The sequence below is a fragment of the Diadema antillarum genome, unplaced genomic scaffold, assembly GCF_040938485.1.
Source record: "Diadema antillarum isolate AM-2024a unplaced genomic scaffold, OU_Dant_1.0 seq00000243_RagTag, whole genome shotgun sequence".
NCBI classification, from domain to species: Eukaryota; Metazoa; Echinodermata; class Echinoidea; order Diadematoida; family Diadematidae; genus Diadema; species Diadema antillarum.
Genome location: NW_027271287.1, coordinates 1,028,957 through 1,046,876, shown reverse-complemented (window position 1 = coordinate 1,046,876; position 17,920 = coordinate 1,028,957). Strand labels below are relative to the sequence as shown.

Here is a 17,920-nt window from a genome sequence, read left to right as displayed (position 1 = left end):
TCATTGTTCTAACAAGTTTCTTCATCACAAATTCTGCCCATCAAAATACATCTTTTGATACCCCCCCCCCCCCAAAAAAAAAAAAAAAAGGAGAGGGAGAGAGATGGGGGTCGATGTGCAATCACGTTATCGAAACATTTCCAATCCACGTTATGACAGCACTAAGCTGGTAAAAGCAATACCATTCCTTTCTTTCGTTTCATTTTTCCTGAATTTGTTCATCAATTCTTTCTTGTTCTCATTTCTAATTCAACGAAATCAACGTCTCAATAATTGTTTAAGGAGTTGCCTCAAAAAGATTACATGATTAAAACTTACATGACAAGAAAAATGAAAAAAAAAATCTTCATGCATTTTTCTTCTCAGAATTTAAAATTTACAGAGGTTTCTTTTTCTTGTCTTTTTTCTGTTACTCTCCATGAATAATATCGTACTCTCGATATGTATTATCATTAGCGCCAAGTGAAGAAGAAAGAAGTACTGTATTTAGCTTGCACTCTCTCCAAAAACAAATTAACCTCGTTCTCATGCCATGCAATTTCTTCACAGATTATCGTTTTGAGAACGATGTATGCTTCTGAGCTAGAATCTCAGAAAGCGCTACTTTAAGGTAAGCTCGAATGTCTCAACCTGCTCAAATTAGATTCATGGCTGCCGAATCTCTGAATATTTTGCATGATATACACTGTATCATGTCACCCCTTGCACATTCGTATCTTTAATTCTGTGATTCAATGTTGGTCAGGTGTGTATCATTTTAAGTGGATAGAAAATATCTGCAAGTATAAGGCGGTAAGAAATCGATAGACAAGATGTTGTTCTCTTAGTTTTGTTTCCGGTAGGTAGAAAGTTCTGCCTTGCTTTCATTGCAAGCTAAGATGACTTCTCATAAAAAAAAAAATGAAGAAGAGATGCACATTCCCTTTGTCAGTTATAACCACTCTTATTATAAGAAGAGTGTATAGACGCCATCAGTTCGTACAGACACCTACCATCTAAGAGCATTACAAGTCTCGTGCATTTGCTTGAATGGCAGACTTAATGTTTAGCCATCGGCGTTGACTGCCCTGGGAAAAAAATGTCGGCATTCTAACATTATATTTGCTTGAGATAATATATGTCATTTCAGTGATCCAATTCAGAGAAATAATGCATACATTGTAACAAAAAAAGAGAGTACATTGTGTGTTTTCACGGAACTGAAACACTTGACTATAGAATTGGTGTATTGTTCGCTTTAGACCAGTCCATTAATTTTTCTCATTAACTGCAAGCTATCGTTGTGATTAAATTGCAAACGGATATTGCTAGCTCGTTCACAGGTTATTTCACAGCTCAGTCAATGCAAGAGGCACCATTGCATGAATCGATACTAATTATCTCCCGTTTGGTTCACAAAGACTCTCCGAATTAATGACCCTACTTGTCGACTGCGCTACAACATTGTCCAAGAATGACATGAGTTTGTCATCCTCATCGGGATAGCTTAATACTGGAGAGCCAAATGCGACGCTAATAACAATGCCGTTTCAACACCAAAGCAATCATGACATAATTATAATAATGTCGTTTATTTAGGAAAGAACGGCGCGAGGTGTCGCATCAAAATTTGTGTCAGTAAAAAAGGGTTAGGTACGAACCATTTTTGCGTATTGTACTAATTATTTCCGACACAAGGCAGGACAAATTGATAACAATCATTGACTGTTGTACAAATAACAAGTGATCTTTGTATGGCACAAAGACATCATTTTTCTCTTGTATTCATAGATGCCTTGTCCGCCTTGGAATACTTAACATATACATGTCGGAATTTCGGAGCTGGGGTATTTGTTACAAGTTCATCGTGTCACTGCCGGCAACCAGTGATAGCCTGGTGGTAGTGTCGCTGCCCTGAAACCAGAAGATGAGAGGTTCGAGCCCCGTGGTTCCTTTTTTCCGACATGTTTGTTTATAAATTACAGATCAGCAGTTGCAATCTTACAAATTTCATTCGTTAGAGGGAGACAAACGGAAGAAAATTCAAACCTCAACCTTCACCTCTCTACTTGATATTCTCTTGCAACATCAAAATAATGAGAAGATTCAAGTTCCATAATGTCAGAAATAAAATATCCCACAGAGATCCACTGTCATATAAGACAGCAATCGTTGTTCTCATTGACTGTATGCGGTCATGATGGTATTAGTCTCATCGTTGTATTTTGTGATAAATGACTTATGCATATATTACAAATGTATGTTGACTTGCGTTGATATAATGATACGATGATCATCACTTATACGTGGCAAATAGAAGATATGAATAATAATTATGTCCATGTAAACTTTATGATACGTTATGTGCTATTATTATTTAGATTACTTACATTGTAGACACCCCAAACAAAACAAAACAAAACAAAAGAAAAATGAATTAAAAAAAAATCTTCTTAGCCAAGATTCCGTCGATGACATCATCTGTCAATCACTGCTGCATTATATCCAAATTTGGATTTCACATTCCCCTGAACTGAATATGTTTCCGTATCTTTACTACTAGGCCTAAGATCAACAAAAGATACTGTATGGAAACATGCAAGTATAGTCAGGTCAGAGGAAGGTGCATTCTAATGCCCCAGTCACATATAAACATGGATGCTCAAGGATCTACACGGTGATCCGGGAAGATCCGGGGACGTCCGGGAGATCCGGGAGATCCGGGATTTTGGTATGACTGTACACACGGTATCAACACGGCAGCTACACGGATAAGGCAGGAAGAGCGCAGCGTCTACACGGACAAACACGGCATCTACACGGATCAACACGGCAGCTACACGGCAGCCACACGGACCACCCCGGATTGCTCTGCCAACACGGCAATCCCCGGATGACGCCGGATGTTTTTGACCTCCAAAAATTGCCGTGTTGGCCTCCCGGCGTCAACACGGATCTCTCCCCGGATCAGATCCGGGGTGGTCCGGGGTGATCCGGGATGTCTATGTGACTGGGGCATAATGTTTTTATTAATCAAATTAGTATGCAGTAATTGACAGATGACGTTTATCGACAGAATCTTGGTTTGAATGATGTTTTGTGGGCGTATCTAGGTACAATCTAAAGAAAAATACCAGAAAAAAAAAGATATGTGGGACATATCAATATCTTTTCATTACATAAGTGATGATCAGGTTACCATCAACCATTACAAGTCAACATCCATTTGCATCGCATAGTCCTTTCAAATCCTTACAGGACCCATCGACAACACGTGTATTTACATTGTCAAAAACATATCAAGATGATGGCCCTGAGAGACTTACATGAAGGCTCATCTGTTTAACATAACAAACTGATTCTGTATTGGCATGGCAGGTGAAAAGAAAAAAATGTTTTCGCACTGCGTCGTTGTAGGACGAAGAAGAGGATTCATTTGGAATGATGTGATGGGGACTTGATTGTGTTAGTTACTATCGTAATGTATGAAATTCATTGCACATACCCTTTTTATTTTTGTGTTTAGGTAAGCCTATAATGCATGGTCAAATCGCATCAAGTGTTTCATTCCTAAAATTCAAATTTCCTAGTGTCTGTTTCTTTAGACTGACAAGTAAACATTCATAACTTCATTTTTGTTACTTCATTTTCATGCGATTGTATCATGGACTTGACACTTTTTGAATCAAGATCTTCATATCATGTTGAGTTGATTGAATTATCGGCAAATCAATGTTATTAAAGGGGAGTTCCAGATCAGAAAATTAAATCAGTCTGATAAAAAAGAGCAAAATGCATAAGCACCACAGTAAAATTTTTCTCAAAATCTGTAAAAAAAAAACCCGAATAAGTTCTGAAAATGTCAAGTTTCGCTAAATTTCACAAAATATTCCTTGATTAGGGAGTCGAAAGTGATCACTGCCAGTGCTGGCTGGAAATACTTTATCCAGTGTCTGGGGTAATAATAGTCTGTAAAGCCCAGTGAAGTTCTTAACAAGTCTGAAATGCGCTATATAGCTATTATTGCTATATGCAATGTGCATATGAAATTTAAGTAAGATGCTTTTAAACATGCCCTTTTAAACTACTGAATTGATGACACGTTATTACTCTTGTACCTCTGTATTTACACGAACTTTTTTGGTGAACTCACATCCAAAACATTATACATTGTGGGCATATATATATATATATATATATATATATATACACATATTGAAATGTGATAGAATAATTCTTCGTGCAGAAATTTCTTACGCATCCGTATTAATTCTGAGCGTGTAACGATGACATAGTTGTCACTATACTTCAAAAACCCAATGCCTTTTGGAATGTTTGAAATCTAAAAGAGTACGGTATGATCACTCCATGTTCAGTTTGCATTATCTTATGTTTGAGTGCGAATACAATCTATTTTAATACAATGTAATAGTATTACTCCATTGTTTACTGTCATGCCATTTCCATTTAAAAAGATGAATCGAATGTGGTGAAATTTTTTGTGCAAGTCAAATTGACGTTTCAGACCCTGACAACTGCAACTCATCTTATGATATTTTGATTGGAACCATGCCTGTCTTCGAAACACTTGAAACTGTTTTTGCCTTATCATAGTTATATTGGTTGAAACTGTGCTTTTCCATCTGTTTGAGTTAATTTTAACGTGGAAGAGTGTCTCATTCTTCGACCACATATGGGCAACGATAAAGCAAGGAGTTTAGGGAAACTGATGATAGCGAATTACAGGTGTACTCACCCAACATGTCCGTTTGGAGTATACGTTGGCAAGTTCATTCTTGGCACAGCCTTGAATCGAAGGTACTCGATCACAGTGGACGGCAGTTAGTAGTAGATATTCCACGAATTAGATGTCCTCGCATGTTTGTTTTATTAAATCAATGCTGATTCATGCTGAAGCAGCAATGATATCTCTGACGTCACGCACGTGAGGCGTTATCCCTCTCATATCAAAATTGCGTTTCTTCAAGCACTTGTTTTCCTGTTGATACCCAATCTCGGCATGCATGCATTATACAAAAGCAACGTGACAATACCAGCTCACATTGTGCCATCACTTTTAAAGCTTGCAGGGGGGCAACTGATCTCCTATTTACCGTCCATTCAATCCGTATCTCACCAGCAGCGAGGCAGAGAAAACGTGAATACCGGCAAAGCCCAGATTGTGACTGGTCCCAATCTGGCTATTGACTCGATGCACTCGGGTGTCACCATTTAGTAATTCACCACCCTAAACACATGTTACCCCCAAGAGTAGTTCACATAACAACCAAGCCGTGTTTACCCTCCATGGGACATCGTCGACTGTAACGGGCAAGTGAAGAGTGCGTGTGTGGAAGAAAGAAGAGAGAGAAAGAAGAAAAGAAAGAAAGAAAAAGGGGATAAAAACTTAGCTCAGGTAGGAAATAGCAAACACTCAAGAACAAAGGTCATTTGCAACAAACACGAACTGTTCGATGTACGAAGGTCTTCATTGAATCGCCTTCAGCAGTACGGTAGCAATTTTGGCCCACAAGTGCATGCGAGCAGCTGGGGGTGGGAATCGCATACAATTGACTCTTTTAGAAAAATATACATGAAATTATATGACAATAGAAAGCAAGGGATGTTTTGTATCATGCTTCCTTTCGTAATTAATGCCTTTCATAAAGAGGAAAATGGCGTTCAAATTCATGAAATTCTTCCGTCGAGATGTTTTCAATGCAACTGATTGACAAAACCTTGTCCTACATCGACGCAAATAAGCACTGAATTGAGTAGGTTTTTTTAATAGTAGCCATGATAAAAGAAATCTTGCCTGGGCTCACATACTCGAACAGGATTCGAACCTACGACCTCCTGGTTCTCCGGACAGGTGTCATCTCCACTAGAACACCGAGCTTCCACCCGACAGCAAGTGAATTGGTTCTAATCCTTGTAGCATGTATCGGGTATACAGCGCCGTAGCTAATTAAATTCATGAAATATTCTTCGGTCGAGGTGTTTTCATTGCAACTGATTGACAAGTATTGCCCTACATCGACGTAAATTAGCGCTGAATTGATCAGTGGTTTGTTTTGTTTTTAAATAGAAGTCACCATGATTTTTTTTTTTTTTTATCATAGCTACTACTAAAACAGTTGCAACAGACAATGGCGTGTAGTGAACTATTGGAATAAATTTATGATATCTTTGCCAACAGAGTTGCCTAACAACAATGAATAATGATAATAGATGGACCTAATTTATGATAGATTGCACACACATTACATGCGCACATAGTCATACATTATGAATCATAAGTATAATGTACCGTAACAAATTAGACAAGTAACTGTGAAAAGGGATCTTTATCACGAGTTGTTGTTTTTTTTTAATCTAGTGCTCGTTCATAAAGTGAAGAGATGTTATCAAATAACATGATATCATTTCGTTGGATATTTACACTCCAGGGATCACAGCCCTAATTGTATTATCCCACTGTTTATAAGTGGGGGAGACAGTCTCTTGAGACATACAAAGCAAGGCATGGTAAATAATTAAATGAAATGCAATTGACCTTGTCAAATTAACAAGAAGTGAAACGAAGAAGAAAGGATGAAGATAGAAAAAGAAGAAGAGGAAGAAGAAGAAGAAGAAGAAGAAGGAGAAGGAGAAGGAGAAGAAGAAGAAGAAGAAGAAGAAGAAGAAGAAGAAGAAGGAGAAGAAGAAGAAGAAGAAGAAGAAGAAAAAGAAAAAGAAAGATGCCAAGAAGTGATGAAGGAAACAAAAAAAAAGTAGAAAAGAAGAAAAAGAACGCTTTTAGTCTTCATCTAGTCATAATCAAAGAGTATAGAGTTGCCAAGTTGAAACACTGGAAGATGGTCAGTTTTATTCTTTTTTTATACATAAAAAGATAACTGATATTGCAGTAATAGAACTACAACTGTACATGATTGTATACTCCTTGGTCATGAAGCGAAACATACAGTAGTACATGTACTAGTAACTTGTTTGCTTCCCTCAGTGTTCGTCACCACCCTCTCGATTACACACACAGCAGCAATCAAAGCAAAAGAGTCCACGTGTGTGCCTCGCCTGTACTGTCATGTACTGTGTATTGACCGATTCTGTATAGGGACGCGCTATGTGTGTAAGGTGCACATGTGTGTCAAATGTGTTGCAATCAGTGAGCTAGAAGTGGGAACACATGTACACAAACAAGGAGTGATACCGCTTCAGAGGTAATATTATAAGAAACAAAGTCTCGTTGGAGAAGTCATTTAAAAAGTAGTCGTATTTACTGATTAATAGTTTATGTACGTCATTCATTTGATGCTTGCTCAAATAAGATTTGTTGGTAATCACGAACCTCGATATGCTGGTGTGGTTTGTTTAGTCCCATGCATGTATATGGGTGTTAGCACAGTCTGAGAAAACTAGCTAGATCTAACGTTAGATCTAGACTAGGCCAACCTAGCTAGGGGGTCTAGATCTAGTCACATTTGCGCAATTTGCGTAGACCCTGGCCTGGTTTTATCACATTTTAATAGTCATGCTTTGCTCCCTCCCTCTTCTTCTGTTTAGCTCGCCCTGTTTTCCCCTTCCCCTCTATGTCCTACTAAAATTTTCTTCAGTGTAACAAAAGATGAACTGTGGACTAGTGTGGTAGTTGTGTACTTAACATGCTCAATAGCATACGTGTACAAATGGTGTAGCAAAAAGAAAAAAAAAAAGTAGAACCTGGTTAGCTATTACCATTGTACCAACAAAAACATGAAACTCACAAGTTAGAGTATTCTGTTAAATCGGTCGGTATCATGGATGGTGCAGTTTCACACCTCTACAGTGTCACTTCTACTAATAAAAATAGTCGCGTCATTGCCCATTTGGTAGACGAGTCTATCTAATCAGTTGATGGCTTGTAAAATTATTCTGATTAGATTTAATAAGTATTTGATATGGGATTTTTTTTTTTATAGATGCTTGTATTAACTGCTACTGCACTGGCCTGCAAAATCTGATTGTTTTTTAGAAAAACATGACTCCTTAATATCGTGTAAAGGTTAGGCCTGTCATACAACTAATACAAGTCTAATAGACATGCAATTACTAGCAATCATCTGTAAGTTTTACACATGACTATCTTTTTGACTAAGTTTGTTTACATAGGATCCTTATGCAGTTCACATTTATGTTTTGTTTTGAAGAAAGCAGATATGATGTGTGTGGGCTTGTTACTTGTTACTTGTTGAAATAATCCCAAAACTGCAGCTCCGTTGAAGCTATACCGGGATGAACAATCCCTGCTGTGTGTCAACAAGGGTGCAGAGGTGCCATAATCATAACCCACATATTTACAATAAAAGTGGTTGAACCCGTGCAAGTAAAAATAAGGTTGGCTCCTTACAGGACACTGGAACCAGAAGAAGGCTGCATTATGATGATATGTTGGAGTGCAGCCTCTCTGAATTCTGTTGGGTTGGTGAGTTGAACAGCTGCGCCTGGCAAACTGTTCCACAGTCTTGTTGCTCTTGGAAATGGTGAAAACTTGTAGGGGTCGATGGTTGCTGTGGGTACTGTGTACTTGAGTTTGTGGTCATGTCTTCCAATATAAGTTGCAGGTGTGATGACTTGTGGGTGTGGGATGCAAACCAGTTGATAATGAATTTTATGGAATAGGACACACTGTGCTAGAAGTCGACGGTTATGAAGGGTGTGCCAGCCTAGGGCAGAAACTAGGGCTGAGGAAGATGTTGTTCTTCTATAGTCCCCATGCACGAAACGGGCCGCTGCTTTCTGGACTAGTTCAAGTGCATTTATGGCTGTAACAGTGTGTGGATTCCATGCTTCAGTTGCGTATTCCAGTTGTGGGCGGATTAACGCAGCATAAGCTCTGGTCTTGACCTCCATAGAACATGGTGACAGTGTTCGCCGGATAAGACCGAGAGTACGGCTTGCTTTGCGTCTGGTATTCTGACAGTGCGTATTCCATCTCAGATCTGGTGTAACCGTAACTCCTAGGTATTTGTACTCAGTGGGCCTTGGTATTACATCGTTGTGTAGACTGTAGTTGAAGATGCTTGGGGAACGTTTGCGAGTGATCGACAGAACACCGCATTTCTTTACATTGAAGCTCATTTGCCAGACAGATGACCAGGTAGACAGCTGGGTGAGATCATGCTGCAGGATTTGGTGATCTAACTCTGTAGTCTTTTAACCTGTTATATTTTGTGGATTAAGATACACACAGTTAAAGGGATCATGATCGTATAGTTTTGGTTGAGACTTGCAATTGTGTAACTTCAAGTTTTTATCATTTTTTTTTGGTGAAATAGTGAGAAATCTCTTATTAAATATGAAAGAGCATTTAATTCCAAGAGGGATTCAATGTTTATTTGATGAAAATTGCTTTTGAAATGGCTGAGATATCCAAAACAGATCAATCCTATTAAAGTGTGGGACCCACATTGTATTACGATTGTTTTGATTTACTTTGTTTGTGGATGTTTCAGCTATTCCAAATCTGATTTTTTATTAAATAAACTTTGAATTCCTCTTAAAATGGTATGCTCTGTACTATTTTGTAAGTGTTTTCTTGGTATCTCGCAAGAAAAAAAGTTAGAGCCCAATTTTCATCTCTACCAATACTGTACCATCCCTTTAAGTCACTGGATTTAGGCCTACATGTAGTTCATGAAATACAGCAGCTTTTGATTTAAGTGCAACTGCAAACTCTAGAGACTAGAGGCCATTGGCATTAGCAGTAGTGCACAAGGTCCTAGGAAAGTTAGGAGGATTGTTAGCTGAAGTTAGTCAGATTTTGACAATTTGGGGCTTAAAGTCCTTTAAGTAGCCTCATGCACTGTTTCGTTCTATCTTTTCCCCTTCACTTGCATACTTGCATCAATTCTATTTCTTGTATGTTTTTGTCACAGGCTCATTCCATGAATCTGCTGAGACACTGAGAAGCCATGGCCAGTGCTATTGTAACAAGTCTGACGTGGGTTAGGAGAAACGTTGCAAAGCATATTCCAGACAAGGTAATTGTGTGGCGCAGCAAGGTGGTAATACCACTGAACATTGATTCCATTAACCTCATCACATCCAAAGGCAAGGCAACTATGTGTGATTGCAATCTGCAATTTTGAAATGAGAAGTACTATTTAAGAAATGATAGACAAATTGTTATAGATTTCTAGAGTTTCTCCATCAATGATCATCAGGTGTGTAGGATTTTATATTCTTTGAGGATCCCATGCTTTCAGAAAGTGCCAAGCTTTAAAGGCATTATTTATCATTTGTAAATGAAACAAAAACCCAGCTTTAGTGCTTCAAAATAGTTCTAAAATGTGAGTTAGGGATAGAAACAACCAATGTAAAAAAAAAAAAAAAATGAATCAGTATAATCAATGTTAAGTATTGTAAAATATACAAAATGTGAACAATAGTTATAAATAGAATTTTTTTTTTATAGACTAAAGCATCTACAGTTACGGTTTATTGAGAAAAATAGAGACATCTCCTTATATTTTAGGCTTTATTGCGAAATTTTTATATGGTAGGATGTTTTGCCGTACACCTGACCTACACATATCCATCAAATGTGATAACTCAAACAGTTTTTTTTTTTAAATGACTGCTCCCAATGATAAACAGTACCATTAAAGTCACAGGATTATAATGCAATATTTGATAACAGAAAATTTGAATTACAAAAATATATGTTACTGTAAACTCTGCTATGTATTGATAGTTAATAGTACTATTTTATTACAGACTCACAATGTTCTCCTTAGTTGTAATCATGTATCATGTTCATATAAATTATGTGTGATTTGCATTAGTTAAGTTTTATTGTACGTCCATAATTTGACCGATGACAGAATCACTGCATCCAGCAAACACAATATGAAGTTTGTCAAAAAAAAAAAAAAAAAAAAGATTTACTAGCTAGTTCATATTGTTGGAAGTAATATGGTAAGTATCCAATCTTCCGCAGCTGGAATTGTCCAAGGATGAACTGAAAGCTCTGGTAGAGGACAGCCAAAGGTCCCTCAGTAACCTGATGCTGGGAGATGATGATGATGATGATAATGATGACGAGGAGGAGGTGGGGGACCAGGAACCTGATGGAGAAATGGATGCTGCCACCAGGACAGCTGGCACAGCAGATGGTGAAAGTCAGGAAGATATGGAAGAGGCTGGAGCCGATGTGGATGCGGACCTGGCAGAATATGGCCTGGACAAGTACGACCAGGAGCCAGAAGGTAAGAATGTGGTGAAATCTCGTTCATGACCTGAAACACTTTGAAAAAAAAAAAGATGTATGTGGATTAGCTGTGGAAAGACAGATTCAAATCTTTAGCCCTCCAGGTAAAAGAGAGTGGTCTAGAGATTTGTTACATCTGTGACATTCATGCACAATGCTGAAATTAGGAGTAGTGTTAAATAAGAGCAGAGTCCTAGGACTGTTCGTTCTTTAGTTGTCTTTTGGCCCCATGTGATGTAGTTGCCTGTCTGACTCTCTGGCATCATATAAGTGAGTAATAATAGTTTGCTTTTTTTTTTTGCTTGCATTTTAAGTTTAAAGCTTTGCCCTGTGTTCTGAGCCAGTAGCCTAAAGTAACTCTCTGTGACATACACTCTCCTTCACATGGATTGAATATTTTTGGATGGACATCTTGTTTGGCCAAAATTGCATTGCTGCTATGACATTACATAAACTGAATGCATAATATATCAAACTTTAGACATAAAAACTTTCTATTATGTTTGTGTGGGTGTTTTTTTCCCCCAGTTTCTGATGTGCTTGGATCAGGGTTTCGGAACTTTGCCACCTTCACAGACAATGATGATGATCCCTACATAAGTATAAAAGATGATGAGGTAAGTCCTTTGTAGGAATCAAATCAATTCCTTCTGCTGTTGTCATGTTTAAATTACATCTTCCTGGACAGTGAGTGACAATTTGCTTGATGGATCCCTGGCAGAAATTCTTCTGTTCTGTTTTCTTCTTCAGTAAACCATTGATCACTATACCATAAAGTTAGCATCCACACAACACTTTTAGTTTATCTTTCTCCCCTCCATTTATTATTTTTTATGCCTCCGCAACGAAGTGGTGCCAGAGGCATTATGTTTTCGGGTTGTCCGTCCGTCAATCCGTCCTTCCGTCCGTAATGAATTTTGTGGACAAGGTAACTATCAAAACCTTTTGAGGTATCCTAATGAAACTTGGCATGTATGTGTATTAGGGGGTGAAGTTGTGCCTATCAACTCTTGGGGGCACATGCTCAAGGTCAAAGGTCAAAAGGTCAAGGTCAAATACATAAAATTTCACTATTTCCATCATATCTATGCAATGCCTGAAGATATTTTCTTGAAACTTAGTGTATACATGTATTACCCAATTAAGATTCTCTGGTGAAAGTTTGGGTCAAAAGGTCAAAGGTCAAAAGGTCTAGTAAAAATATTAAAACTTGACCTTTTTTCTCTGTACCTTGGAAATTGTTCAAGGTCTCTTCATGGAGCATAGTATATGTGACCCGCTACAACAAAATGATCCTAAAGTCAGGCGAGGTCGATTATTTGAAAACTGCATGATATAATCCCCTAATCTTTCTGCTTTAAATTGATATATAACACATTTCATAAAAAATAATCGGCTGCGGAGATATCGATGTTTAACAGAGAGCATGTCGAGACGTCTGGAAAATCACTGTTTCGAGAAAAGCGCCCTAAAAGTCTTCCTTTCGACGCAATCGCGATCAAGGGACACGCAAGTCAGTTTTCACCTCTGGACAATAGAAGGTAAGCCCTAGCAACCCCCGAAGAGTTCATTCAAGCACATCAGCGTCGGTGGTCTCCTCACCAACCAATCAGTGACCAGGATGTGAGAAGCGGCTGAGCATAGCGCACCTTGCCCGCACGCACCAGTCGACTGGGCAATGTGCGAGCTTCACGCTTCGGTTAGCAGCAAGCAGCAAACCGACCAATGAGATCACTCTGGTCGTTGTTAGGGGCGGAACCTATCTGTGGCGCTCAATCCACATTTTCGAACCAGTTTCTGCTTCGTTGAAATGCCAAAAAACATGGCTCAGAAAAACGCTATTTTTTGGTCTTTCCTTTGATCATTTTGCTTCAAAATTTCGACAGATGATAGAAGACATGTTAGACTTCAATAATATATCAAAATCAGAAAATCGTAAGTTTTGACCAATTTTAATGCTCTGACTTCAAACTCGATTTTCACGGCTTCGATCGTGCGCGACTTTAGGACCTTTTTGTTGTAGCGGGTCACATATATACATGTACTGACTGGCAGTGATTATCTAGAGAATTTAGGGTTCATGGGGTCAAAGGTCAGGGGTCAAAGGTCAAGGGCAACACTTCAAAATTTTACTAAATATTTCCCTCATGTTTATGCAATGCCAGCAGGATTATTATTTTTTTTTTTTACACTAGGTGTATGCATGTTTAACCTAATAGAGATTCTCTGGATAGTTTTTTTTTTTTCTTTTGTTTATGCCTCAAAGGTCAAAAGGTCAAAGATCAAGTGAAGTGCTGAACTAAGTTTTTCCTCCATATCTCGGAAGTGGCTCAAGTTATCTTGAAACGTACTACATATTCATGCATCTTCTGCCTGACAGTGATTATCATATGAATTTTAGGGTCAAAGGCCAGATGAAAATGGACTCCTGAGGACTTATGTTGTAACGGGAGTCCACTGTAGTAGAAAGCATTTGATGTAAAGCACCTTCAGATCTGAAGTATTTCATGCTTTTGTTGTGCAGGAAGATGATATCGACAGAGAAGATATCAATATCAAGCCATCTGACAACATGATAGTGATCGGGAAAGCCGAAGAGGACTTCTGCAATTTAGAAGTATATGGTGAGAAAACAGTCGCTAGAAGTAATATACAAATGACGCACAGGTCTGAGTGCGTCAGTCGGAATTGTGTGCATAAGGTAACTATGGAATGCTTAACCCACGAGGCGAAGCCGAGTGGGTTTAGGCTAAATTCCATAGTTACTGCATGCACACTATATTCCGACTGACGCACGAAAGACATGTGCGTCATCTGATTTATAGAATGGGTAATTTTCTTGTCAAAAACCCATTTTTCTATCGTGTTACCCGATGACAAAATTACTGGATGCATTTCCTTTTGGCTTGCCGTAAACGGGCATGCATACCCGTACTTACCGTTTTTACTGGATGCATGGCGTTTTTACTGGATGCATGGCGTTTTTACTGGATGCATGGCGTTTTTACTGGATGCATGGCCAGCCATGCATCAGCGTTTACTGGATGCATGGCCAAGTGAGTGCGCGAACGCTTGCTTTAGTGCGCGAACCTTTGTTACAAGTACGCGTACTCTTGCTAAGTGCGCGATAACATGTTTACCACTGTGACTCAGCGTGTGGCCAGTAAAAAATGAACACATAGCTCTCGACCAATCAGATCACAGGGTTCTCGCTACCCATTCTATAATGTGTACTAAAAGTTCATTGCTGCTATTCAGATTATAGATAATTAGGCAGCGTGCGTAACCGTGTAAATTAATAGTCTAAGATTTCTCGAAGATGGGAAATTCTAACATCATGCCACATCATGAAAACACCTCGCAACCCAGGGTTGCCTTGACTGCAGTCACCATTGGTGATAATCTCTGAAATGCTGAAAGTTGGTTGGCTGTTGCTTGCCTGTAAACATCTACAGCTGCAACTATTGTGTGTGTTGTTTTGTTGATTGCTTACATATGAAATGGTGCACAAATTTGTTGTGATTTGTGTATCTGCTGAAGTGCATTAATCAACCGTCATATAGGAAATGATATTGCAAAACTGTTGCTTGTCTGTCTCTCCAACTGAAGAGTTTGTTTGCAAAAACCGATAAGTCCATTTTTAAAGATTTTGAAGTACGGTCTCTGTTATAAGGTACAAAATAATACCTTTTAAATGATATGTTGGTCACTACATATAAAGGTACATTTTTGAAGTTATGGTCAAAAGAAGCAAAAAAAATCTAATTATTCTCTTTATTTTTCTTGACCTTTAAAGGGAAGATAAACCCCATGAGCAATGTGGATTGAGTGAAAGCAGCAGCATTAGTAGAACACATCAGTGAAAGTTTGAAGAAAATCGGACAATCGATGCAAAAGTTATGAATTTTTAAAGTTTTGGTGTTGGAACCGCTGGATGAGGAGACTACTAGAGGTTATGACGTATGAGTGGACAACAATACCAAGAAAATATAAAGAAAATACTACAAAAATCCATTTTTCATGAACATTACAAATTCCATCAACTTGATATTTACATATATTAAGGGTAGCAATTATTCCCCCCGCTTTCTGAAAGCGGTTAGTCCATTGCTCTTTCATAATTCTAGAAAAGTGAATTTTTGTTGAATTTCTTTATATTTTCTTTGTATCGTTGTCCACTCATACGTCATATCCTCTAGTAGTCTCCTCATCCAGCGGTTCCAACACCAAAACTTTAAAAATCCATAACTTTTGCATCGATTGTCCGATTTTCCTCAAACTTTCACGGATGTGTTCTACTAATTTTGCTGCTTTCACTCAATCCACATTGCTCTTTGGGTTTACCTTCCCTTTAATGGCAAATATCTCCATTTGACAAATATGGACTTATTGTTTTTTGCAAACAAACTCTTCAACTGTTCCTCTCTCCTTCTCCTCCTGGGTGACATGTTAGGAAAAATATGTTCTTAATCTGTTTATGCCTAGATGTTAAATTTACTGATTTTAATATTGTGTGTTGGTATCATGACAGAAACCTTTGTTCATTGTGTCCAGGTCAGAAACCAGGATTTTTTTTTTTTTTTTTTTTTTTGCTCATGAATGTCCTTGTGCATTTAGTCTTTTGTTCAAGTAAACATGAATGACAAGTCAGTAGTTTTATTTGTGTTGAATGATTTATGTTGTTACTTTATTCACATAGTGTTCAACGAGACAGAAGGAGTGCTTTACGTTCACCATGATATTCTCCTGTCGTCCTTCCCCCTTGCTCTGGAATGGCTGAACTTTGACCCCATGGAAGCACAACCAGGTACTGACCCTCTTGATTTTAGGTAACAATCAAGATGTTAGCATAGCAACATTGATTATTAGCTCAGAATCTCTGTGCAAAACAGTCAATGCTTCCACAAGAATTTCACAAATTCAACAACAGCATCATTCACTCTTCCAGCAATGCCCCATATTTGTTGAAAGATGGCATTTTGTAGCACAAAGCACAATTAGTGCATACTGCCAGAGGATGTGTCAAGTGAGAAGGAAAATGTTCATTGAATTTATTTCATTTCTATTGTTTTCAAAGACATTATTTGATGGCCTTGACATGATCAGGTAAGAACCTTGTCAAATGTGGTCAACATACTGTTCATCGCTTCAATTTCAATGACTTTGTGTCGTTTTATGGATTGCTACACCTCTCCCTCCCCTCCTCCCTAACCCATTCCTGATTTGCAAATTAAAGTTTCCATCTGCTGAACAGTCTGACAGATTTCAGGACCTGATATTTGTACTTGATATGTTATCCTCACTCACTAATTTGCAGGAAATCTGGTTGCTATCGGTAACATGACACCGGTGATCGAAGTTTGGGATCTAGACATTATCAACTCAGTGGAGCCAGCATATACCCTGGGAAAGAAAGTCAAAAAGAAATCTAGAAAGGTATGTCTGCCTCCTCACAGCAGAGAACAATCTGAGAGAATGTGTGTACTTTTGAAGGAGGTCTTGTGAACAGGAAATGAGATACTCATATTCCAACCACTGATAAGATTTAAGATTTTCTGTTGAAAGCTTCAATACATCTTACTCTCACTTTATCTTGACATGAGTATATTTAAATTCCTGTTGATAAATGTCCAAAGTGTCAATCCTTTTTTTTTTTTTGGCAGCCTATGGAATTTCAACACGAATTTGGGGGATTTTTTTCCCCCTTTTTTTTTTTTTTTTTTTACTCCAGCAGTTTAAATTGAAAAAGGTCACCTGATACAGAGGAAAGTTACACAATCACTTCCGCGAGGGCTGAGATAATTTCCATTATGGTTAATGTCTGATGCTGATAACAAGGAGTCTTTCTATTTCTCTCTCTTCTGTTCTTTCTCACCATTTTTTCATTATCGCTGTCCCCTTCTTCTTTGTTTTTCTTTCTTAGCATCACCTGCGTACATGTCCGTGTATGTTTTGTTGTGTAACTGTTTTTGTTGTGTAAAACTAGTTTGTCTTGTTGTAGTTAAGTAAACCGACAGTTGGTTGAAACTGTTTATCTATTTATTTGTGTACGAGGCCCCAATATCAAGCTCGGCTTACTGGGGATCCTTCTGTATGGTACCTTGACTTTTTGTTTATCATCATTATGTCTTCGTTCTTTGTCACAATGATTTGATTACCTGTCATGTGCAAAATCAGGCATGAATTATTATGAATCATGTGTTTATCTCTGAAAGTGATCAAAGTTGATTATATTGTACCATACAGAAACAATAAAATGAAAAATGAAATGAAATGATAATTGCAAGTGTCTGTTTGAGGTTGTTGCATAAGAATGAGTGGAATACCCTAGTTTGAAGTGGGAAGAGGCCTGAAGCATCCTGTTTTGAATTTAAACATAATCAGACCCCTGTAGCATCGCTGGGCCACAGTGACGCTGTGCTGGATTTGTCCTGGAATTACCAGCTTGGGCACGGCCTAGCAAGTGCATCGGCTGACCATACAGTCTTACTGTGGGACCTTGGACAGGGCAAGGCAGTTTCAGCCTTGCGCAGACACTCAGACAAGGTGAGTCTTTTTTTTTTTTTTTAATCAAGTTTCCTCTCTCATTCTTCCTCTTTCCCAATCTCTTTGACAATGCATCAGTTTTAATGCATGTATGGAATGAATAAAACCTACCAAAATACAAATTTTGACAAGGTACTCAGTATCTAG

At 38.2% G+C, this 17,920-nt stretch overlaps 1 protein-coding gene across 1 annotated transcript in view; it reads left to right on the top strand.

The window, feature by feature from the left end:
* Nucleotides 1–7,140: 7,140 nt before the first annotated feature.
* The window catches only part of LOC139729479 (periodic tryptophan protein 1 homolog), a 36,891-nt gene continuing 26,111 nt past the window's right edge, over nucleotides 7,141–17,920 (top strand). Inside the window, exons 1-8 of the mRNA XM_071640400.1 lie at nucleotides 7,141–7,199; nucleotides 9,894–9,998; nucleotides 10,958–11,225; nucleotides 11,756–11,844; nucleotides 13,752–13,851; nucleotides 15,927–16,034; nucleotides 16,545–16,663; nucleotides 17,612–17,773. Coding sequence (XP_071496501.1) covers nucleotides 9,930–9,998; nucleotides 10,958–11,225; nucleotides 11,756–11,844; nucleotides 13,752–13,851; nucleotides 15,927–16,034; nucleotides 16,545–16,663; nucleotides 17,612–17,773 — 915 coding nt within the window. The 5' untranslated portion in view covers nucleotides 7,141–7,199; nucleotides 9,894–9,929. The remainder of the gene's footprint in view (nucleotides 7,200–9,893; nucleotides 9,999–10,957; nucleotides 11,226–11,755; nucleotides 11,845–13,751; nucleotides 13,852–15,926; nucleotides 16,035–16,544; nucleotides 16,664–17,611; nucleotides 17,774–17,920) is intronic.